Source organism: Pyrgilauda ruficollis, unplaced genomic scaffold (genome assembly GCF_017590135.1).
Source record: "Pyrgilauda ruficollis isolate IOZ18807 unplaced genomic scaffold, ASM1759013v1 scaffold37, whole genome shotgun sequence".
NCBI classification, from domain to species: domain Eukaryota; kingdom Metazoa; phylum Chordata; class Aves; order Passeriformes; family Passeridae; genus Pyrgilauda; species Pyrgilauda ruficollis.
The window spans coordinates 4,534,426-4,560,119 of NW_024525156.1; the positions used below are offsets into that span (position 1 = coordinate 4,534,426).

The following is a 25,694-nucleotide window of genomic DNA, read 5'->3' on the forward strand; positions in this document are numbered from 1 at the left end:
GGTAAAATGACTTTAAAAGTCACTTGGGACAAATGACACAGACATTTTTAGTATTTCAGGTTGTTTCCAACTCCTTCTTCACTGCCCTGAATTATCAGCTGAAAATATGGACACACAGTTGGACAGCGTACCAGACTAACAGCTGGCCAGGGAGACATCCAGACCTACAAGGGCAAGAAATGCTGGTAACACAATGTACAGAATATCACCTTGCTGCACAACAAGTTAGTTGGTGAATTTGAAGCCTGAGAAGCCATGGAGGAGTTTAGGGGGTGTCTCTCAAGACCCTCCTTGGTAGTTTTCTAGGTTAATGAGCCCTGGAAAAGATTCGAGGGCAAACTGTCAAAAGTTTTGCTGTGCTCCTAAGGATCTTTTTTTCCCCTCCAATAAGTTACTATTTTCCAGACAACATGAGAGTATTCTATGAGAGTATTTTGTGGAAGTATGTTTAATGATTCAAATATTAGAAAGAAAATACTATAGTCTCTCTGGGCTTAGCCATCCTGCTCAACAGCATTTTGAAAAATTCCTTTCCTGTGACTCAGTCATAACGAAACAACCAGCTTAGGATCCCTTCAGAGCAACTAAGGACCTGCAGACTCCAAAAAAACTGTTCTGGGTGAGATACAATTCAGTCAGCAACTGGTTTAGCTCCAGCTTCAAAGGACTGCAGAAGGACCTTAAAGACTAAGGCAACTGAGTAATGAAACAGCAAACAAATCTTAATGCAGACAAAAGTGACTTATGTGGGGGAAAATAATGCTATCAGCACCTGTAAAAAAAAAAAAAAAAAAAAAACAAAAAAAACAGATTCTCACTCAGAACATGATAATGAGGCTATGACAAGCAATTCCAGTGAAAACTCAGCTTGATATTTAGTAGCATGAAGAATCACCAAGCAGTGTACTGGAGGACAGAAGAGTGAGCACATGCTCCCACAAACACCACGTGCAGTTATTCCCCCTGAAAAAGGACATAAAAATTGAGAAAGTTCAAAAACATTTGATAAAGATGAGAAAAAATCTGGAGTAGTCTCCATAGAGGGGAATAAACAAGTCAGCTAGGACCCTTCATCTTATAAAAAAAGATGACTGATAAGGGATATGACAGAAGACAATAAAATCACAAGCATCCTGAAGAAACTACTCAGCAATCTGTTCCTTGTTGTGGCTTTCAATACAAGAAGTGGGGATCATGGAGCAAAACTATTAGATGCTAAAATAATTCTTCACACAACAGGAGGTAGGATTTTGGGACTCTCTGCTACAGAATGTCACGAGAACTAAAAGTCCACATGGTCTCAGGGAGTAAATTTATGGAGGACCAATACATAAAGGACCATTAAACCCAAAGACATAATCTGTGTTCCAAGAAGCTCCTGGGGTGTGGAAGAATATTCTGGGCAAGGATCACTGTATATTTACCCCATTCTTACATAAACTGTAAGAATTGTTTTGGCCACCAGTCATATTGGTTTTCCCTTCGAGAAGAGGCAAAAGTCTGTTATTAACACACCTAAAAGCATTTGAGTGACACCAAAACAAAAACAACTAGAGAGAAGTCCATAATTGCAAGGGATCACAAAAAGAAAATGGGAAGACAAAGGCAAACCATCAGAAATACAAGGAGGTGAGGCAGGAGTGTACAGGCACGTTCTCAAGTGATGGTTTGGAGTTACCCATCCTGCCAAAACCATGCATGGATAAATCATTTGAAGAAAAAAATTGGCTACCTGGGCAAGCACCTATGTAGTCAACGGCTTGCTTAAATGTTAAGTGAAATACCGAGTGCCAAAGAAACTTAAATCTGTCACACAAGCAGCCCCGCACTAGAAAAGAACATATTTTGGTCAAAAAGCAACACTCGGGTGTGTTTAAGAAACGCAGAGCAACAAATGAAACGACAATTAAATACAGCCATGTATTTGGCACAAGGGTGAGTCACGGGTGTGGCAGATCCCCCTGGAGTGAGAAAGGTGCGGGCAGGGTCCGCACCGCGGTGCGTGTTTGATGCTGCGCCCTCTGCGCTGTCTGATGCTGCGGGCCGTGCGCTGTTTGTTTGATGCTGCGGGCTCGGGGGTGTTTGTCGCTGCGGGCCCTGCGCTGTTTGTTTGTCGCTGCGGGCCGTGCGGCCGCTCTCCGCGGGCGGCGCAGGCTGCGGGCAGCACACGTGCGGAGCGGCCTCGCCGCGCCCCAGCTGCAAAAGCGTGCGGGCACGCCGGCCAACGGGATCGGGACATGTGCCGGGAATAACAGAACTGCTGTTGTGTCCGCCTCGCTTTGCTGGGGGTTGTTTACAAGGCTTGTCCCGGGCGCAGCCAGCGTGCCCAGTTCAGCTCCGGCAGCGGTGCAGCATGAGCTCGCCACCGACTGTTTCCCGGGACGGAGTTTTCCCGCTGGAAGAAAGAAATGCGCTGATTTTCCTTCGCCGCAGCTTCAAAAAGGGGCTGTTATGCGAGCTAAATTGCTTTCTTTTGCTGTTTAATCTAAATTTGAAATTCATGGCCTGGATTTTTTTGAAGGGGTCTGTGTACTTTGAGAAGCCTCATTGACTTTTGATAGGATTCAGACCTTTAAGGAAAAAGAATAAATCACCTCAGTGGCACCAGGCTATGGTATATTAATTTTTCGGCAAACTAAAGTAAGAAAATTCTAAAAAATGTCCAAAAGTAACAACTTACTAACATCAGGTAAATGTTGAAGAAAAGCATCCCATGTGGTGAGTTCCCTTTTTTCTCTCCTTAGCTTTCTAGGCTTTTCAGTCAGCAGATTTTCTTAAGGATCCAGCAGTTATTACTGAGGACTTCTCTGAGCAGCACATCATCAGACTATTCACTTAGATGCATGAATTTTTTTTCTGTTTTCCCCTCTATTACACATAAAACCCACTGCCATCAGTGCAAACATGTACAGTCCTGTGTTTCTAAAAACCAGCAATGCTAACTAGAGAAATCTCACAAAATTTAACAGGGACTAGTTACGAGGATAGACTTCATGATTTGTGTTCAAGCTTAATGTGTTCAAGCTCAACGTGATTGCTGATCACTTTTCTTTTGTCTTCCTTTCAAATCATTTGCAGCAACCACCCGGGCAAAGAGAACACACCCATTTCATCAGGCTCCCAGCCTGGGAAACTGGGACAGTGCTTTCAGCCACTACCTACACAATTTTGTGCATCTTCCTTTCTGGCTATCAAGGCAAGATCAACTGGGACAGAGCAACTGGTGTAAGGAAAATTGCAGTATTAGCATCTTCCTTTCTGGCTATCAAGGCAAGATCAACTGGGACAGAGCAGTAAGGAAAATTGCAGTATTTAAAAAAATACAATAAATCTGCAATCTCTGGATTTTCTTGGAGATATAGAAACTGCTGAACAGCATAAGAAAGTAACACTCCTAGTTTCTGAGTTTTCTCCCACTTGCACTTGACAGCAAAAAAATACACCTCCAAAAAGCCAAGGGCAAAGCAAAAAAAAAAAAAAAAATCGTAGATAACACAGAAAGGGAAAAAAAAAAAAAAAAAAAAAAAAAAAAAAAAAATCATAGATAACACAGGAAAATGGGACTACTGAGACCAATTACGGGCTCTTATTCTATTACAAGTCTAAGTTATACCAAATTTCAGTCAGTTTATGATACAAAAACTTACTTTTCTTTAGCTGCCAGATAAAAGCTTCCTACTCTCATTTTAGTCTGCCAATCATAAGCTCAGTCAAAAAACCCTAACCATTCCAGGAATCAGGACAGTTCATTTTCTATAGTTAGCTTTCTGTTGGATTGTCTATATCAACAAGTATTCTTCTCAGCTTAACCTGTCAAACTTGTATGCTTAGCAGAGCCACTGACTGAAAAGAAGCTGAAGCTGCTGCTTAGGAACATCAGTAGATACAGTAACAGCAGGCATAATTCAAAACAAATTTTCATTTCTTCACACAGGTTTTAACACTTGACCTTTTTATAATTTATGGAGATTGCCAGAACATAAAGATTAGATGGATTCAAATCATGCTCAGGGCTGAGTACTGCAGAATACAATGATGACTTTTAAGTGACACTGGCCTTTCCACCCTTCTTCCATTTCAAATGCCCAATATGCCAGAATAAATGCAAAGATATGAAAATATACTTGAAGTTTCAAGTTGCAAAATCTTTTTTCTCATATACTTTAAGGATTAAAAATATGCTCTGCACACCTCTCTGCTCCAAAGAAAATTCTGCTATGCTGCTCTTCAGCCTAAGGAGCTGCCAGAACAGAAGCTGTCCCATCACAGCTCTCGACTCAAAGTACAGACTCAAACCTTGGCAAAATACAAGGGCAAGAACTGATTTTTTATTAACCTATTTTATGGACTCTCAAGAGGAAAATGAGTCCTGTCAATGGTTCCTCACTGCATGAGACTAATATCTCATCAGAGGACATGGCATTATTTCACTTTTATGTCTGTCCCTCAAGAATTCTCCCTTTGATGAAGTAGTTCAAGGGCAGACATCAAAAAGTCTGTTGTAGCAAGGTACAGCAAATGGATCCAAGCCACATAAGACTTCATAAATAAAAATACACATGATAAAATTCTGCTTGACAAGCATAGCAAATATTTGCATCACTATGGCCCTAGAGGAGGACAGTACCAGGTACTGCTGGTCACTTTCAGACCAACTTGATAGAAGTACAGAGAGAGTACTGCTGCAACTAAGCCACAAAAGATAGAATTTATATTCCAAGTCTCCGAGGTAGCCAACTTTTTTGAAGTCAGATTAAATGAATTACCCTTCTAGACCTAAATAACCTTTTAAATATCTACTATACAACAACATATATAGCACCATGCTTTTTCTTTTACTGTTATTTCAGCTATAAACAAGTTATCTTACAAAAATTAGAGATGACTCCCACTAGAACTGACAGAGGAATAGATGACCACAGCAGATTTGAGTGACGGTCACAGACTCTTCCCAGGCACATTTCAAGACAGGAGTCTGAGGCACACTCAGCACACCTAAAGCTCTAGCTAACAGTATTTACTAGCTGGGTCTGTCAAGCAATTAATCACTCTGAAGAAGAACCTCAGACATCAGTGTCTGATAAAGTGCATTCTGCTTTTTTTTCCCAGGATGCTGGACATGGTTTTCTTCCAAATAACCATGCACCAGGCTGTCAGTCAGACATCCTGTATGTGCCCTTGTATGGATACACCGATTCTCTTACCCTTTAAAGAACCTGCAGGCATCAATAGTAACCAGATCAGGTGGTAGGTGGGGTAAGCAATCATGGGAGAAAAAATGTTTTTGGAATCTGTGTGCTTTGAATGGAACCCCAGGCTTTTCTTCTGAAGGAATTTTTGACCTGTTACACACGTGCAGTGCATTTGTACATACCACTGTTCCATTAAAAATACAGACTTGAGATTTTACTGGTGCTTGCTCTGTTGCCAGCAAGACACACAAACCCACCAATAAAAAAAAAGTTTAAAATGGTGAAAAGAAGACACACTTGAAGGGAAATCTCTTTATAGCTTTCATTTAAAATATAAAATAGGTGAAACTTTAAAAGAAGAACATCCCATTCTGACCAAATTTTAAAATACAGTTTCATGCTAAAAGCAAAAGTCTGGATGTGAGCCTCATGGAAGCTGCCAAGCAATACAGTAAGAAACTAATCTTTCACATTACTCGCATCCGTGTCTTTGCCTCCCTGGCTTACTTGAGTGTTGGCATTTTTACTAGAGTGATCTAAATCCTCAATTTTATTTTCTATTTCCATAGCACTGCTTTTGACAGGACTCCGGGAAGACTCTTCACCTATTTCTGCTTCCATTTTCGTGACTAAATCATGTTGTTTATCTTCCACATCCATTCTTTCCTCTGTTTGCACCAGTCTGTGTTGAACTTCTTCCTCCGTTTTGTTTTCCAATTCCTCCTCTTTCCTCTTTGCTTTAAACACTTCCACTCCCATCATCCTCAGGTAATGAAGTCTCTCATTCTTGGGGACAAAGGCACGCAGTGATGTCTTCCCTTGCCAACCACACAGCACTATAGGACACTGAAGATCATGAGGTTTTCTGCAAACAAATAGTTCAGTCAATTATGAGAAAATTAATCTTCAAAACTTCATTTTACAGCCATACACCAATTCAGTTCTAACACTGAATGCATTTTGTAACTATTCACAGAAGATGAAAGTACATTGTTCTTAACTTCAACACCTACACAGGCACCTGCTTGTCTACAAGCAAACAAGCAAGCCAAAACCCCAGAAATCAATGCTATTAAGTTTCTGCAGCAAGCAAAATAATTTTCTGGCTCTGGGTTGAAAACTAATACAAGGAACAGCAAAAATGGAAGTTTACATTTAGAAAATTCTCAAGAGTTTTGTTCACAGAAGTTATTTTATCCACAAAAGGGAACAATAAAAACTAACTTTTTCCATTCCAAATGCTGGACTTGACAGGGAAACAAACAAATAAATCACATGCAGTGATCTGTTGATCTCTGGCACAACTACCAGCTCTCCTTTATGAAGCTAAATTCTACACTTCTTTTAAGAATTCACAGACAAGACAGCTTCTTTTCCTGTCTTTTTCTGTGTATCCTGTATGGTTTTACTGTTTCCCTCTGCACCTCTATGCCTCTACTTCTGTTTTTGCTGAGTGAAAATAAATTCTTGTCCAGGTCTTAGAAGTGCATAAATGGAAAGCAACACATCTACTTACTCAGGGTCTGGGTCGTACTTCAGAACTATACTTCCCATTGCTAGAGGGAAGAGAGAACAAAAACAAAACAGATGTGTTACTTGGTACAAAGATACAATGAGTGCAATCTGAAAATATTCAAGAAAACAATATTTTAGATGAACCCAGAGCATGACATGGTTAGCAGTTATCCACATCAGTACACTGAACTATAGAAGATACCAGATTTTATTCCTTTTTTTTTTTCAAACCAAAGTATTTACATAGTCACAGATGCGATTGCCAACACTGGCTCCTCCAAAATCCCAAACAAACAAATTAAAATACAAAATCCACAGTGGATTAACTCACTCAGTGAATCTAGCAAGAAACTTTTACTTAATTAAAATGAACATAAGAGTGTGCCAGACCAAACTTCAGAACATTTTTTCTTCCCCTTTTGTCTCATGAAACACGGAAGTACAAGGATCAGCAATGAATTGGAAATAAAACAGGAACAAAAGGCAGAAAACCAATTTTCATATCTTTAAGCATCCAGTGTAGAGGAAATTAAAAGTTTATATGAGTAGACATCACTCCCCATATTTAAGAAAATCAAATCTGAGTAACTATGTTTGATACATAAGGTCATGACAAGCAATTGCAGATGACAAACAGTTTCAACTGGAGCATTAGCAAGCAGAAAAACCAGAAGCACATATAAAATCTTTGTTCATCCGATATTTTAAATGCTGCCTCACAGCATTACTCCACAGAAGTCATAAGTCTGGCAACTCTTCTGTTCTCTAAAGCTCAAAACCCTTGGAGGCTGCAATCAGAAAGAAAGGACTACAATTTCTAGCAGCACAATGGATTTAAGTAATGCTTACTTACCTAACAAGTGTATTTAAGATAAATTTAGTCTAAATTTTTGGCAAACACAGTTTATGCTACAGAATTTTATAGCCTTATGTACAAAGAAGAAAAATAATTTTGTGACAGCAAAATTAGCAGGCTTACCCATATCTTTGACTTTCTTCTGTGTTTCACTGCTAAATTTACTTAAGAATGGATTTTCCTGGGTTAGCAGAATTTTGACATCTTCTATGCAGACATTTATAATCCTTGCATGAATGAATGGGTACAGAGTATAAATGCCCTGTTTAAGAAATAAAGACAATTATTTCAAAATTTAACCACTGATTTCTGAAGGAAAAATGTTAAAAACAGTATGCGCTTTACCTAATACCAGAAAAAAAATTTTAAACCATACTGAAAATACAAATTACCATTAATCTGACAAAGTTAATGCCAGCTGTCTTACAGGCTCTCAAGGAAACCAAAGTATCTCCTTTGAGAACACAGTGCTATGCAATTACCTCTTGTGCTAATCTGAATGCACATCCAAACTGTTCACCATCACTGTTGCGAGACCAGACTTTTATCCCTGTGTTGATAACCTGCGAACACGAAAGCCAATAAACATCAGTAGGGGGCATAAACTCTAAATTTCCACTCTGAACTTGTTTTTCCTCAACTCTTCGACTAAAAGTTCATTTGAACTGATTAAATGTGAAAATTCATTCAAGGGAAAAAGGAACTCCTGCTATAAAAATGTGGCGCTCCCTTAACATAAAATGCCTTTCACTCCTTTCCATATTGAAAACTGAACAGTGTGAGGAAGTGGCAGTTTTTAAAAAAGTGCAAGAAACTACTAATATCTAATTTTAATTTTAGTTTGAGTAAGAATTTTCTGTATGATTCTGGGAAAGTCAATCAAGGATGGGATTTCAAAAATGTGCAAGTGAATACTATTTGGACACTACCTATCCTTTGTGGTACTCAAAGCCTCACTGCCTAATGTAAAGCACCAGTTTCTTAAAATTTTGTCAATTATGTAGCCATTTCCTGCATAGGGGATAAAAGAGTAATTGTTTATCCATCTCAAAGATCTGTTGCAAAGACGTACTGAATATCCCCAAAAATTTTCAAGATTTGACTGGATGAGGCCCCAGAAGGTATCTGATCTAGCTTTGAAGTCAGCTCTGTTTGATGCAGGAAGGAAGCTGGACTACCTAACCTCATTCAAACCTAAATTACACAATGACTTTTGAGACAAATCTTTAGCATTTGCAAGACATTTTCCACAGGGAATCATTAAAAAAATTCCCTCTAATTCACAAAAACTACTTATTATCCTATTATCACTCAGCTTAATGAACTTTCAAAATGTTTAATTGTTAAAATCACTTTGAAGCAATGTCCCTATGTAACACAGCCAGTAAATAATTCAGCTGAACTTATCTTTTTGGTTGGCTTTCAAAGCTCTTAATACTTTTATAATTAAAGGGGTGATAAATACAACATCGCAAATGTAAACATGTAAAGTTACCTGAAGACTACATAAAAATGCTGGCACACACATACGAGAGTTATATATTCCCTCTTTCTACTTTTATATATTCCCTCTCTCTACTTTTAAGTGCTCTTTCATCCACCAAAAATGTTTTCATCTCAGAGACTGTTATTTACCTCTCAGAGTCAACTTTTCATCTCTAACACAGGAGGGACAGAGAGGAAAACATTAATCTAGACTTAAAAAAAAAATATAGCCTGTCAGAGGGCTAATCCTCTATGTAAACAGTACACTTGGCAAGTTCAGGAGATACACACTGATGCTTATGAACCATACCTTCATCTTCTCACTATTGTTCAGAAGCACATTCCTTAGCTCCTTAGAAACCATGTACAGCTGCCTCTTTTTTCCTTCTTGAGTTCGAGTCAGTAAATTCATCTTGGGAAATGATGGGTCCAACGCATAAAACTTCCTGTGGCCATAATACTTGTTTTGATTAACTGAGCAATAAAATCACATACTCAAAATGCATGGTTTAGCGCATTTCCTCCAGCTATCTCTGCAAACACTTAGCACTTTGGCTTCAGAACACAAAGATTAGACTTTCTAAGCTGCATGACATCAGAAGAGACAAGCTGTTATAGACACTGAGACACACTGGAAATTTTCCAGTGCAAACTCTAGTTGGCTATTTTCATTTAAGTATTTAAGTGTTGAGGAGAGGGGGCCCTGGTGCAAAGTCAGGCAAAAGCTGTTATGCAAGACCAACGAGACCCAACCTTTGTAATGAACTGAACTTGAACTACCAACATCCCTGAACCAATAGGAATCTTACTGCCAAAACAGACACATCTTTTTTCTTACTGGATAGGAAGGAACAATGGATCATCTTCAGGGAGAAACACAAAGGGGTCTTCTTTAAAACCAAACAACTTCATTTTTTTAGATGGTGGTGGTCTAAAAAAGAAATAACATTGCATTGTCAATTTCACTAAAATTTCACTTGCTTCAAAATCAGTGTATTCAGTTCATTTAGTCAACACTCAGCTTATTCTCTAACAACAGTATGCCAAAGAGAATATTGGCATTTTCTTGTGCTTCACTAACACTACGTACAACTTAACTTGTTAAAATAAGGAAATGAAGCAGTGCTTGGAGACAGAGTTCACAAAAACAAGTAAACAGAGATTTCTGATAGAATGATTGTGAAGGCAATACAGATCTTCCAACTTCTGAAAGTATTTTTTCCCTTAACAGAGAATAAAGTATTAACAGACTTAACAAATGCTAATAAGAAAACTGGTTATTTTCCAAACTTGCCGACGAGACAGAAAACATGGAAATGCAAGACAACTGAATGAATTAATGAATTTTTTTATTGACTTCTAAATTACAAAAGAACTACAGAATACTCAGCAATTGCAGAGCTGTCAGAGGACAAATACTTAAGACATGGACTTACCCGCATACTCCATCCTTTTTACTCTGCTCAGTGTCCAAATTCTGCAATTCTTGCATTTTATTAGACTCTTCATTTTCAGCAAGTGTTGGTTCTTCAATAATACAGTCAGAACCATTACCTGAATTAGCTGCTGTCACTTCAGTGTCTCCTGTTCTTTGTGGTAATTTCTGATGAACCTATTTCAAATTACAGTATTTTCAAAAAAGCAAAAGTAGTATCCAACTTGTAACAGAAGGCACCTATGTTCTCTCTTTGTACGTGCTTAATTCCTGTCAATTTGTATGCAAGTGCTTAAACAGATTCATTCAGGGAGTTAATCTGATTACTAGATCAAGATACCACTATAAATTGCATTTACCTCCAGTACTGATCTGGACAGTTTCATACCAACTGTCCAAGAAAGCTATTTTTGTACCATCTACAAAATCATGTTCAAGCACTCAGAGAAGACTATTTTAAAACAGGATCTGCTGTTTTCCTCCTAACACTCAAAGTGACACATGCATCCTGCTGCTGCACACCTTCTGTAAGAGTGCTACGATGTTTTAACTTAGAACATCATAAACTATTTGGAGGGTGCTTACTTCTGAATAAATGCTTCTTCCCCATTGCCACATACATTTTACTCCTAGTTGTTCTAATGAAGCAAATCAAATAAACACGTAAAAGGGATTCACAACAGAAGTACTCACAGACACGACAATCTAAGAGATCAAATAAATCACATCAACTTAAAACCCTGTTGACAGGATTTTGAAGACAATTGACAACAAATGGATTAAAGTCAGATGGCTGAAGCTGCTGCTCCCAACAGTTTTACATCCATTCCCCGTGCTGCTGATCTGCTAATCTGCTAGTGAATCACTCCTGAGGAACCAGCCACAGAGTGAGATAAACTGACATCAGAATTAGCTTACAACACTGCAGAAAAAAGCTTTTTAGCTGGGGACCACACACAGCTGAAGGAAGTGACAGCTTTAGCTATCCAATATAATCTGCTTCTGTAATTCTTTCAGAGCCTTAATTTTAGGGTCAAGATTTAGCTTGTTATTTTACTACCATTTCAAAATCCCCTTTCTTTGTTTTTTTCTATTTTAAAAGTTTTCATGGTTTTTGTCTTAAGTACTTGATGGATTTAGGAATTTATTTTTAATTGACACACTGAAGGGCAGATACAGAACACAGTATGTCTTCTATTATGTGCAAACTTAAAAAAAATCCTGAAACATCATTAGTAATTTACATTTTAGATAATTTAAAAGACGTTACCTTAGGCTGACGTTTATTCCATGGCATTGGAGACTTTTTTATTAAGACAGCTACAAAGAAGCCACCTGTGTTCTGGTGATGTGGCAATATCCTAAGACTAGAGAGAAAAGAAAAAAGAATGTTGCACATTCATAGCTGCATTCAGAATCACAAAATACTAGAAGGCCCACATTTTTTACTTTCAGGATAAGGTAAGTATTCCTAGTAGGATTGTGCGGATTTATCAAACTAGAAAGAGGATCTAAATAGAGCATTCTGGCAAAATTACTTCCATCAATGAACACATTCATTCACCATTCACATTTGAGCTTTAATGACTCATTTCTAAACAATATTTTTGGAATAGCTGTGGAAAGCCTTTAAAAGCAAGTAAGTCACACTGTCAATATGTTAAAGTTCTACATAATTTTTCAGTAATTTTGACTGTTTATCTCTATTGGATGCAAAGAATTTGACCTTTTCATGTGAGCACTTATTCCTCTTATGCAACTAGCAGTAATTTCCCCTGATTCACTGGAGTTAAAATATTGTGCACTGCCATTACATATGAAGCCATCAAAATACACTCAGACTACACATTCCTAATCTGACCTAATTATAATTTGCCCACAACCATACATGTTACATCAAATCCTCACAGGATCTACTCTGGGAAAACTTACCAGCGCTCCAGATTCATTGCCTTTAGCTTCTCTTCATCTTTCACTGGAAACATAGTAGGACGTATTTGCGTTTGTCTATTTGAAGGCACATCTTTCCACTCCTCAAACCACTGTCCATCTTTCAGCATCACCTTCAAAGGGTTAAATATAAATTCAGTGAAGAATATAGGTCACCATTTTACAAGTTTTAATTAAAATACTTGCAAACCAAGGTTCAGACACCAAATAAAGAAGTAATTTTCTGGTACAGAAAATTAAGTTCTTTAAAGTGTATTGTTTCTTTGTGCATTGTATGTGTGCGCTTCAGAGCAGGAGATTCTTGCCAGCTGCAGCTCTTTGCTCCACTTCATATGCTTCAAAAAAAAAAAAAAAAAAGCATGCAGTCAAAGTGTAGATTGGTGCTGAATCAACTACAAAGATCTCTGTTAACCTGCTAAAACATTGATTGACCAAAATCCAGTGGACGGACAGTGGTGAAATATGTAAGATCAGTGAGACATCAGATTTAAGATACACTACTCCTTTTTTCCCATGAGACTGGCTGTGAAACATTGTGTTAGAGGCAGCTTCCAAGCAGCACACAAGGTGAAAGAGCTACCAGTGGAAGGACAGTGGTGAAATATGTAAGATCAGTGAGACATCAGATTTAAGATACACTACTCCTTTTTTCCCCATGAGACTGGCTGTGAAACACTGTGCTAGAGGCAGCTTCCAAGCAGCATACAAGGTGAAAGAGCTTCTGCAGTCTAGTAAAGATCAGAACTGAAGAATCCCAATGTCATTACCTAAGAAATATGCAAGAGTGCAACACAACAGCTTGGTAGGCAGAAAGCTGCTTGACACAGGCATATACAAGTCACTGACAGATGTGTTTGTGGAGAGTTGCTGAAGAAACGTCCCCATGAATTTTCTAGCATCTGTACCTTTACTTAGAACTCAGAACAAATCTACAGATCTGCTCTAAGACACTGTGTAGACATAACATCACCTCAGTCTGGCTAGGGGTCAAAGCTTTTGATGAACGCTTAAGATACAAGCAGAAGGCTAGAGCCACAACTCTTACAGGCATTCTTTCGGAATGCTCTTCAAGCAAGGATACTAAAGTGAAAAAATAAGTCAGGGAAAACTTGACTTCAGAGCTCTAGATGCCTGGTTTTGGACTGGATGCTAAACTTGTAAGATGGGTCCCAAATGGGGATGCACAATGCAAATGCATAAAATTCATCACTGGAATTAAGGCCCATTTTTGTTGTTAAGGCAACTAAGTAAAGCAGTTGCAGTGATGGCAGCTTCAGGACTGGCAAATATGGTGAAATGGCTTCATGCACCTCACTGTGATTGTCTTGAAAGTTTAATCAAGTGCTCTAGTGGTAACTGAAATGTAACATTTATCTAGACTACAATTTCACTAAGAACTCTGGAATGCAGATTTCAGCATCATGAAGTCTGGCACTTCTCAGACACTGATCCAATCACACCTTGTGTCTTTCTACATTTCCTGAAATAGAAATTACTGTACTTTCAGAATTAGTATTTCAAGTCAAAATATGCTACATTTCATAGTGCTAGATGGAGACAAGACAGACTACACTTTTGAACCGCTCTTCTTTGGAAGTCATGACTCAAGCTTGAGAAAAACCATCAATAGGACTGATAAATAACCAAAGTCTAAAAAAAACTATTTAGGTTTTCCCTAAAAACTGCCAGAAAAACTGCCTATCAGTCTTCTGCTGTTCAGTTTTGGTTTACCAGCCTAACTGGTAAGTTGGTGTGACTGGCAGAATGACAAAGCACCAAAGAACACTCTGAACTCTTCTCTATTGCACATTTTACTGACCACCTGTTAAAGCAGAAGGAAGAGTAAAAGTGTTGCAGGAACAGATGACCAAATCTGGAGTTAAAAAGGTGTCTTCCTTCAAGCCCAAAATAATTCATTGGAGTTCGCTCATCATCCGGCTTAAGGAGGGAGTAATGAATGCTATTTCCAAGCACCCAAGTGTCCCTTGAACAAAACCCTATTTTTGTTTTTGCTGTTTCCAGAGATTTACAGTCAACTCATGTTCAGGAATATCCAATGCAGTCACAGAGCTCCTAGAAAACAAATGCTGCACCAGGAAACAAAAGACTACACAAAGTAAAAATAGCACCAAAGTAAGCAAATACATCCACAGTGACATGCTAGCCAGCGAGGCATGAAAATATACAGTAGCAGCAAATCACGTCTGAAGAAAGCCTAGCAAACTTTCAACACATTTTATCAGACTAGTTTTTAAAACCTGTTAGGGAGATTTACATTTTAACTGCGAACAGAGAAATAGATGCTACAGGGAATAGAATTAGTGATCATTACATAAAAAGGCACTATATATAGTGCCTTTAAGGAGTACCAAGAAAAGGTAAAATTAAGATCACAGAACCACAGTTATGCGTTACATTTATTCTTCAGGTACAAGTGTACAGTGCAAACTTTAGGAACTGTGAGAAGAAAGAAATCAACTTGTTTCTAAACTGCATTTCCAGTGGCAGAACATATAAAAATCTTTATTCCCTACATCTTGTTCATTAGCCTGTACACAGGCATAAACCTACATGGCATTGCAAGAGACTAGTGAGATGGTAAGACAGAGGACCCAATAGCATTGCAAAGGCACACACTCATAACTAAAATTTAATCAGTATCTTTCCCCACTACCAGGATGGCCTTCTACTTTTCCTGACTATACTCTTGACAGGAAACTGAAGCAGCTTTGGGTTTTTTGCCCCTCCCTATTAGTGTGTTTCCAGAACTGAAATCATTTAAGGCCTGGAACAAAATACAGGATTCTATTACTATTCTAGCATTAATCACATCACTGCAGGCTTTAAAGTTTATTTGCAGAAACAGTTTCACAGCTTTTACTTCCAAACGAATAAAACAGACCAGCTGAAGAGTGCAGAATCTAACATCCACGGACCCTGAAGACAGAGATGGATGGCTAACATTAAAAGTGGCTGAAATTATGTTGCCATCTACAGGCCACATACACGCAACAGAATAGGGAATTGTAGCAAGAAAGTATAGGAGACAGAGGAAAGAAACTTAGAAGTAAGGGGACAGCAGATAAGGGGAAAAGAACCTACCCTCGCAAAGACTTTCAGCTTAGCTCTCTCCCCTAAACATCAAATCACTGCCATTAATGAAGCTCACCCTAATTTTGTGAAATGTTACACTTCAGCATGCCCCTAATTTAACACTCTATCACAGACCAAGAACTTTACAAAAATATCAGGTTAAGTACCTTCCATTTTGTAATTCCTGGCATCCTCTTCAAACCTGGTAACTCAGAAGAGACATCAGCAAGTTCTAAGGCACCTGAAATCCCAAGAACATAAATGTTTTCAAAACAGAATTTAAGAGTTATGTTGCCAATTGACTTTTATAAAAAATAGTTTTCCTTAAAGCTTTAAGCCATTTTATGAATAGTACTTTTTAAAACTTTCAAGAAATAAAATGCTATACAACTTCTACCACTTACATTAACAAAGAAGGTGAGAACTGTTAATAATAACTACATAAGATAAAACCATAAAATACCCAAAATATAATGGTTAGATATTTTTGGAGCAGCTGCAGAGAAATACTCTACAGCCTGTATCATTAAACATCAGTGTTTCAAGCAATGGAATCACTGAAGTTCTTATTCTCATTTACTCAGTATTTGGATTTACTACACTGATTAAGTATTTTTCAGGGAATAACTTTTGGTATAACTAAGCCTTCTGAAATGCCTACAATATTCTAATTTCAAGGACTTACAATCTCAATATATTCCAGTGAGAGAGAAAAGATAAATTGTTATTTTTAAAATGGAAAGGAAAATTCCAAACTGTTTAACAGTAACATGACAAAAGACTATGTGCCTAAAATATGTCAAATTACTAAATGAACCATCAACAGGGTATAGCTTAATTTACTGAATAAAATCTTCAAACTGCCCAAAGTCCAGAAGGAATTATATAAAAAATTTACTGCTTAAATAGGTGATCTCCCTAGTAAAGAATAATTTTTAACATTGCTTTTCTGTGATTCTAAATACTTAAGTTATTTAACAGTCAGGTAGGCTTTTCCTCATATTGTACACAATTTAGCAACCTGTTCTACACGACTATAACCATTTACTCTTCCAGTGACAGCTTAAGCAAATCTTTTAAATAAATGAAAAGGAGATACATGAATTCATAGAAAAACTCAAAAATGACATCTCAAATGTGATTACACTTAATGTTTTGCATTCATCCTTTGAATACTCCTGCCTCCCTACAGCATGACTTCAGCTGATGTCTCAAGACTACATCAGACTTATCAGGCACTGAAGAGTCTGTCAGAAGTGCTACAGTTTCCAATAGTTGCTACATGGTACAAAATGGCCTTCTCCCTACTCCTTCATGCCTAAGGGCAAAGCAATCCCTCATCTCCTGCACAGGTCTGCTTCAGCAAGCTAACACTGCTAGAAACTACCAACAAACCTTCTGGACTGACCTGGACTAATTCTTGAGGTACAATGCCCCTTGCAGACCACTGCACTGCCTCTTTACGACTACCTTCTTAAACTACACCTGTGTTCAAGTTCCAAGGGTAACATTAACTTGCTGGGACACATCACAGCCTCCAATTATGCCTCAAAGTACCTCCACTGGGCAGACACTAGATCTGAACATCATAGCCAGTCCTTCCTTTAAAGTATGGAATTTCTCCCAGGTGTTGCAATTGCTGGCCTCCACATCCTACTGCTTTTGTGTTCCTATCTCAACTAGATCTTAATGCTTTCCAATCTTGTCACTGTTAAAATTAATGCTTGCTTACTATGGCCTTCAATAAGCCAAGCATTCTGTAATTTACTGGAAATGTGTCTATGATTACCAAAGAAACTATTTCTAAACAAAAGTGTTCCTTCACAGGATAAGCTGAGTTGGAAGGGACCCACCAAGACCCATCAGGTCCAACTCTGGCCCAGTGCAGGACACCCCAAGAGTCACACCCTGTGCCTGAGAGCACTGTCCAAAAGCTTCTTGAACTCTGTCAGGCTGGCGCTGTGACCACTTTTCTGGGGAGCCTGTTCCAGTGCGCAGACACCCTCTGGGTGAAAAACGTTTGCCTGATATCCAATCTAAACCTCCCCTGACACAACTTTAGGCCATTCCCATGAGTCCTGTCACTGGTCACCTGCCCTTCCTCTTCCCTTCATAAGGAAGTTTCAGACTGCAATGAGGTCTCCCCTCAGTCTCCTCCAGGCTGAACAGAAAAGTTACTCCAGCCACTCATCATCAGGCTTTTCCTGTAGACCCTTTATCATCTTTGTTGCCCTCCTTTGCATGCTCTCTAATAGCTTAATGACTTTCTTATATTGAAGTGATCAAAACTGCACACAGGACATAAGATGAAGCTTCCCCAGTGCACAGAAGAGTGGGAGTAGAAATTACACAGTCAATTCCTAATGAACCTGCAAGCACTTTAGTTAAAGTGCTGTTTCTAAGACAATGAAATTTCATGCATAATTTGGGGCCAGAATAGCTACTGGCACAAAGTAAACATTACACAAAACAGGCTACCAACTTCCAGAGTAAGTGCAGCTCCAGGAGCAATAGAGCTGGTTCTCCTCTGTAAAACCTTAAAAATCTGTGGAACTTTTCATGCCAAATCCAATTAGATGTTTCCAAATTTCAGGTTATTGATTCAGAAAAAAACAGTATACACCAGCTACTAAATGGGCTACTGAACCCTACTATCACAAATGATGCAGTGCAGCTTCCCAGTTCATCTCAGTTTTTCCATCTCTTGTAACTTCAGCCTTCACATGCAAGCCAAAAATGCAAAAAACCCCATGAGTTACAGCACATTAAAAATCCAAGCATGTCAAAATGTGGGGCAAAGGATACTAAAGGTATCAGTGACGCCCACCTGCTGGTGTACAATTACTTCGCTCTAACTGCTTAACTACACTCTGGACTTTTTACTCCTATAGTGCACAGCAGCAATGTTCCACACTGAGTTTCCCAAAGGAATTACAGTTGTCAGACATGGATTCCAACCAGTGAAAGCAGTTAGTGAGAGCCAGATAACAGAGGCTGAATGCCACTGATATGTAGAAATGTCTTCTGTATCATTAACACAACTCTTCAGGTTTTGTATTTGCAGCTGATTCACTCTCTTTTAAGATGACTGCTCATAGCAACATTAATGAAATCCTATTAGTACGAAAAGATTTCCATAGTTGTGCAAACTAGCAGCATATTACCCACACTAAGGTTATCACTAGTACCATCATACACATAGCCTTTTTTGGGCTGAGGGGAAAAAAAATAAAAACGAAAGAGTTTCCCATTCTGTTCAAGCTCATTTTCTCACCTTGACTCTTTTCCAGCAGAGATGCAATCACAGCTTCATTTTCGATGGGATTCAAGGAACACGTGGAGTACACCATTCTCCCGCCTTCTGCCAGCTGTTCAACACCACGGGTTGCAATTCTCAACTGCAATCTAACAGAACATGCTTGATCTAGCCAGCTATCATTCAGGAACCCACAAAAAGCTTTACTGCAGACACACAGCTCTCCATGGACTAAGCCAGCACTTGGGGAGTTCTACAGCTGTCAGCAGTACACAAATTATAGTCACTGTTGAACTAATTCAGCTTAGTGCAGTCTGTACTGCAGACACACTCACAACAACACCTATTAAATTAAAGCAACAATGAGGTCAAACATTAACACAGCATAACTTTGAACATAACATTCTCTATGTTGTTCTTTCTAGTGCACAATCAGTTTTATTATGAAGTACTCTAGAAAAATAACACCCGAAAATATGACTCTTCTCAGAAATCAGTTAAAACAAGGAGTAATCTGACTATTACAAATATTATGGACAACATAGCTTAACTAGCAGTGGCCTTCTGAGAAAGGTATGACTGAGCTGGACCATGAGTTTAGACCCTACCTTCATACTTCCAACTAAAATCAAACCTTCAATAATGAATGAGTTGCCAAGAAGTCACAGGTCAGCTGAGTCACAGTAACCAACAGTATCTCCAGCTTGTTAAAAATACACAGTAAAATGTTCTGAGTTTGTTTTCAGTTACTACATTTTACCATGTGCCTGCACTAGGCTAAGTACTTATTCACCATCAGTTTACATACATCCATCACAGGTAACTGAAACCATTTGTATATGATCTCTAGAATCCTAAAGACTTTAAAATAGCACTAATAAATTTTACAACTTACTGTATTTTCCAGCAGTATTTTACCTGCCTAAATGCTAAGCATCCCAACCAAGTGATTTATTCCATTTTATTAGCTATCCTGTCTAAATAAATTCAATAAATAATTCTATGACAGATATTCATAACAGTACAAGCAATTTAGATTCACATGCTTCCCTCCTCACATCTGAAACCCTACACTTCTTCTCAATAGCACCAAGCTCTTGATTTGAGAGAAAAATTACTCTTCCTAGTCTCTGCTTGATCATATATTAACATGTGAATGTACGCAGATGTTAAAGATACAGAAAAAGGAGAGAAAAATGAAAGAAGTGCAAATGTGCAAATAGCATTTTTACCCATGGAGCTGCAAACTGTTTTGTGTTGTCCACTTCTTCCACACATCAATGTTTTTCCTCATGGTCCCATCTCCGCTGCAACAGAGGTTGAACAGATTTGTATTATTTGTCTTTAAGACTCTTTCCATATCAAAATCATTTACAGCAGCACAAAAATACCAGTCCCTCTCCCTTGTAACTAGTTCTCCTACACTGTTCTGTTTCTTTACTCTCTTTGTATTTCAGTGTCCTGAACATAAGGTCAAAACTTGAAGCCCTTCAACTGATCAAATTAAAGGACCACATGGAATGAAAAAATTCACCTCGATTCTGTATCCCCACACTTAAAAAAGGCATTCCAAACTATAAATCCTAACTCACTAACCTACTCAAGTTTACATGCAAGGTACCTGCAGGGGACATCACATAAAATCCTATCATAGAAGAGGATCTCTTTTCTTCCATCAACATCTATTTGAAGGTTAGGAATGCTGGAGGCATCATGATTTACCACCATGATGCATGGACTGTTTAATCTCTTAGCCTGATGAACCAGCAAATAGCAGCGCTTGTTGTCGACATCATTGGCAATTACAAAACCACCTGGGAACATCAAATAGTGAGACAATGCTTTATTATTCAACAGACAAATAATTTTACATAGTTTATTACCTTATCTCTGAAAGAGATAAGGTAAACCTTTCACTAGAGATTTTTACTTATAAGACTGCTCATGAATAGGGCAGCCCTTACTGTGCATAAAACAAAGCATATTGCAGGTTAACTGATGTGTCATAGTCTCAAGAGTTTTAGCTCCCATCCTGTGGCAGTAAGACACAGCCAAGGGCCCTTCAACTTTTCAAAGGAAAACCTCTAAAATAGAAAACACCCCCACTGCCACCAAAGACAATCTCTGCATCAGCGAAATTTCAGTACAATACAGAAAGAATCCACACATTCTCTACAACTTTACAGTGTTAAGGGGCAGTATTTTCTGTGAGCATCTAACCAAAAATAAAGATTCTGAAGCTTACAAAAATGATAAATATGACAATTTCTTCAAGTCGAAAGCAGCTTAATCCAGTGTTTGCAGGATACCACACAGCACAGAGGCTCATGGGCTGCCATCTACTTAAGTAAACCTGATTTATATACACAAATTAGGCTCTAATCACGTGTACTGTAATCTGAACTGAAAAGATACATATAATTCATGTCGGTTTTTCAAGCAAAGAAAGCCCGTGAAGTTTCAAACAGGTACCTTTAATCTCATAACAACCCCTTGGGGAATTCACTGTGTAGTTAAATGCAGTTACTCATCTGTGACATTAAAAACAATCTACTACAAGAAAAAGCAGAAATTCCAAGTCACAACATTTTAGTTTTCCAGACTTACTGGGAAAGGGAACATTCATGTCTGCATGCAACATTTCAATGAGCTGTGCAGTCTTAGATCCAGGAGCAGCACACATATCTAGAATCTACAAACAAGAAAATTTTTTAAATTCCTGCCTTCCACTTTTTCAGTACTTGAAAAATTTACTATGTTCTTGTTTAAATTAGGTATTTTTGAATATGTAGAATTATGACTGTTCTGAACACCAATTTGAAAAGAAAAAAGTACAATCCTGTTCTTTGTATGATTTACCTTCAAAGGTTGAAAATATAAAAAACTAGTTTGTAGGGAACAAAAACATCAGCTGAAATAAGATTTGAAACAGGAACCCAAATACAGATTTGGGGATATGATCTTTCTATCAGTTCAAAAAAATTCCAGCTGAAGTTATCTGCAACTTTACATATATACACATATACTGAAGAAAAAGTTACATTCAAGAGCAAATAGTACTTTTCTTCAAACTATTAATAAATTAATCAGAGACAGTAGTTTATATAGATTTTATAAAAATGAATTGTTGTCCCTCCCTACACACTGACATTTCAATGTACAAAATCAGGGCAGTATAGGTCTCCTGCTTCTTTACCTTGGAAAAAGCACTTGGGAAGTGTTTGAACTGCCCCGAGGCAGCTGAACATAACAGCAGAGACACCAACATCTGAATTCTAGTGTATTTCTCCCTCCTAATGAATGTGATGGAGTGATGGAGTCATTGGTAGAGTCACTTTCACATCAGAGCAACTGACATCTCAATCTGCTCTCTTAAGCAAGGAAGTTTAGTCTTTCCTCTTGCCTAGTTACAGATCTTCAGAAACATAAGTCTATCTCCTGGACCTTTGGCTCCAGTAAAAATCAGCTGAGATCGTGCAACAGGATAAAGGATGGGAACGATCTGCTCAGATCCTCATGCAAGCCCCCGCAAAACCAAGACTAAACCTGGAGACAGCTCCCAGAGAAACACAGAGAGCTCCAGGGAAAGTGTGCTAATTGCTGCCGTGCGTGCAGCAGTGCTAACACATCACGGAACACACCCTGCAAGACAGTATCAGATCTGCTGTTTAAATTAGGAGATGTCATGCTACTGTTTTCTGCTTCTGCAGATAATGCAAAAGATGATAAAGAATATACAAGGCTAAACACATGCTAAAACTATCCAGCTAACTGATGGTGGGGGAAAACTAAATGGGAAAAAAAAAGATTAAAAATGAACACAGCTATGGGAACATCTGACAATCATCAATTTTATCCTTTTTATCCTTATCCTTGCAGAAAATGGAATCAGCATGTTACGTGTAATACATACAGAACATGCTGGTTAAGCAAAAGTAACCTGCAATTCTGGTCCTAACAAGCAGCTCCTAAGTAAGGCACTAAGGACCATGAAAGGCCCTAAATGACAAGTCAGGGCATCATTATGTCATTAAACATTTGCTGGTTTGGCACAAGAGAGGATAAAGAACCTATTCTTAGTCTGATTTATGAAATCATACACACATTTCTGGAAAATGCTGCAATACTCACCCAAATTAAACATTCAGTGTAAAGCCTATATACTGCTAGCTTATCATATACACTGTAAGGTGTGTGCAAAAATATCCCCACAATTTGTGTTTTACATTAAGATGAATGTGTTCACCACCTGTTCAGTTGCAGACAGAAATCAAAATACACCTGTGACAAATCAGGACTGAGACTTTCAATTTACTATTCACTTAAAAGAGATGAGAAGACCTTGCTTCATATAAAACAGCCATAGCTGTCATACACTGGGTTGGGGTGAAACTAGGAGAAAAAAAGGTGGAAAGTTATGGATGGTAAGTACTGTTAATATAAAAACAACTGTGTACCAACTAGTCTTTAAAACACATGTTAGAAGTTTGATAAACATAAAAATTTAAGATACAGCATGAAAATTTAAGAAAGAAGAACACAACATGGCTGCTGGAGATAGCAAGACAACTAGCTCATTAATTTAACAGATTAAGAGAGTAAGGCCACCTGACAGATTCAGTCTGCAAACAAGCACAGAGTATAAAAACATCACAAAGTTAAAACAGGAAGTTTGCTACCAGATATCCTCATTCCTATGGCATGCCCTAAGAAAATACCGTAGGCATTCCTTACACACTTCAGTTAAAGTTAGCACTCTATAGTGTTTAGCCACCACCAACAGCATGTTTCAGCTCACCCAAAATATTTCATCTAACAGATTATTTATAGAGTAGAATTTTTCAGCTCCTACAAAAGGCATAGAGGAGTGAAATCTATGAGGTAGGGAATATTATCACCTGCATCTTAAAAACTACATCTGTTCACAGTGTGATGAAGAGAGGAAGTTAAAAACAGTTACTTTACTTTAAAAGCAGGTTGTAACAAGAATACATAACTGAGATGCAGCTAAACACATTTACACTTTGAAAATAAGACTGTGCAACTGCCTAAAATCAAAGTGTTTCTTGCAGGTATTATAAACAGCTGGAAAAGCAGATGTTCCTCTGGTAGTGTTTTTGTGACCTCAACATCAGCTGGGTGTTGCTGTTGATGTGCAGAAAGCATAAAATGAACCAACACAAAACAGAACTGAGTATCAGCCCTGATACTGCTCTTGTGATTTATAGCTCAATTAAGCTGATTTCAGGGAACAAACTTTAGCACACGTTGTATTCTAGACTCACCTTATGATGAGGGCTAACATTAAGCAGCAGAGGTGGGATCATACTAACAGCCTCCTGACGACTGATGTTTCCCTTGAAAGGAAAAAAGAAATTAAATTTATTTTTATTCCATGAAAGAATGCATTTCTTTTGCAATAAAACTTTTACATTGCTACATAATAAAATAAGAAAGCAGTCAAAAACACACTACTATGAACTTAGGACTAAATTCTGTTAGAATTTAACAAAAATATCACAGTATTTCACCCAACTGTAATTTCTAATAATTGTGTATTTACTCCAATTGTATTAATTCTGCAGTTTCCGCTCAAAAGAGAGGAGAAACTGACTCCAACCAAGTGACAAACATCCATCACTTAAGTGTTAAGTGTTGTCATGCCCATGCTGCACTTTTTACCAGGTTTAAACATTTGGTTTCTAACAGCAAATGATTATTTTACAGGGACTCATTTTAACATCCCCAGCAACAACAAAAAAATGCAATTAGTTCAGGCACATATTTGTAGCTGCAGTTATGCACCAGAATCATTGGATGCATCACTGTCAACTGCACCATAAAATCCAGATTCTTCTGGGCTTTTGAGAGAAAAGGTAGAGTCTCCATCTTTCACAATATATTTCAATAAAGCATTGCTCAGAATATGCCAGAAAAAAATCAATATCTATCCAAAACTTACACATTCTGTCTCGCTAACCAGAAACTGATGAAACTTTTCCAGTTGCGGGGACTTGCGTAAGATTTTTCTACTCAAATTAGTGTGCCAGGCCAACTCTTCAGGATACCTGGTGGAAAAGAGACAGGAAAAGAACAGAGGCAGAAGAAAGACACCGATGAGCCAGGCTGGTTGCCGGGAACACGCAGAATGCCTAATCTCGCCTCCAAATCACTCACCAGCTCAGCGACTGCGGCATCTCGACTTTTTGGCCGTCCACCTCCAGGTCCTGCAGCTCTCGGAAGTACTTTTCCTTCAAGCAGTGGAGAATCTCTCTGGCGTGGCTGCATGCGAGAGACACCCGGAGGGACACCGGATGGAGAATCACAGAGTGGTTCGGGTTGGAAGGAGCCCTAAGGACGGCGCAGTTCCACGCCCCTGCCGTGGCTGGGACACCTCCCCCCGCTCCAGGCGGCTCTGGCAGCGCAGTCCGGAGCCCCCGGCCCGTACCTGCGGTAGCCGGTGATGCGCAGCGTGGCGGGCAGCGGCTCCCGCAGCGCCGCCATGAACGCGTCCCACTCTCCGGCGGGCACGATGCCCAGCTCCCGGTAGTACCGCTCGAACAGCTCATTCTCCTTCACGATCTCGGGGTAGCCGCCGGCCCAGCCCTGAAGAAAAGCACCGCCGCCGTCAGCCCGACGGCCCCGGCGCTCCCCGCCCCGCTTCACCTCCCCCGGCCCGGTTCTCACCGCCTGGTCCCCGCCGCCGCCCCGCTCCTGCCGCTGCTGCTGCTGCCGCCGGCGGTCCCGAGCCCTGCGGCCCATGGCAGCCAGGCGGCGGCCGAGCCGCGCCACCAGCCCCGCCGTGAGGAAGAGCGGCCGCTCCCGCTCCGCTCCCGACCGGCCGGAGGGACCGCGCGGCTGCCGCGTGCTCCCGGCGCGCAGGCGCGGACCCGCCTTTTCCCGGCGCTGCTT

The 25,694-nt window shown here is 39.1% G+C and overlaps 1 protein-coding gene across 1 annotated transcript; it reads right to left on the reverse strand.

Annotated features, from left to right (window-relative positions):
- Window positions 1-5,500: 5,500 nt before the first annotated feature.
- On the reverse strand, window positions 5,501-25,658 carry NSUN2 (NOP2/Sun RNA methyltransferase 2). Its single transcript, XM_041476020.1, has 19 exons — window positions 25,470-25,658; window positions 25,231-25,388; window positions 24,960-25,064; window positions 24,745-24,850; window positions 24,068-24,139; window positions 21,390-21,474; window positions 20,404-20,596; window positions 20,015-20,089; window positions 18,801-18,931; window positions 15,694-15,767; window positions 12,416-12,546; window positions 11,754-11,850; window positions 10,485-10,660; window positions 9,887-9,979; window positions 9,359-9,494; window positions 8,046-8,126; window positions 7,687-7,825; window positions 6,709-6,748; window positions 5,501-6,057 (listed from the first exon to the last, which is right to left on the reverse strand). Exons 1-19 carry the CDS (start codon window positions 25,542-25,544, stop codon window positions 5,652-5,654), a joined length of 2,373 nt encoding a protein of 790 aa, XP_041331954.1. The 5' UTR covers window positions 25,545-25,658; the 3' UTR covers window positions 5,501-5,651.
- Between the last annotated feature and the right edge of the window lie 36 nt (window positions 25,659-25,694).

What these genes read in the sequence shown, in the direction of transcription:
- NSUN2 (XM_041476020.1), bottom strand. Translation starts at nt 25,544, where the DNA reads ATGGGCCGCAGGGCTCGGGACCGCCGGCGGCAGCAGCAGCAGCGGCAG. An exon ending in ATGTTAGCCCTCATCATAAG is followed by an intron (nt 21,475 to 24,067) that starts GTGAGTCTAGAA and finishes TCTTGTTTGTAG; the next exon opens with ATTCTAGATATGTGTGCTGC. An exon ending in GGAATAAACGTCAGCCTAAG is followed by an intron (nt 10,661 to 11,753) that starts GTAACGTCTTTT and finishes AATTTGAAATAG; the next exon opens with GTTCATCAGAAATTACCACA.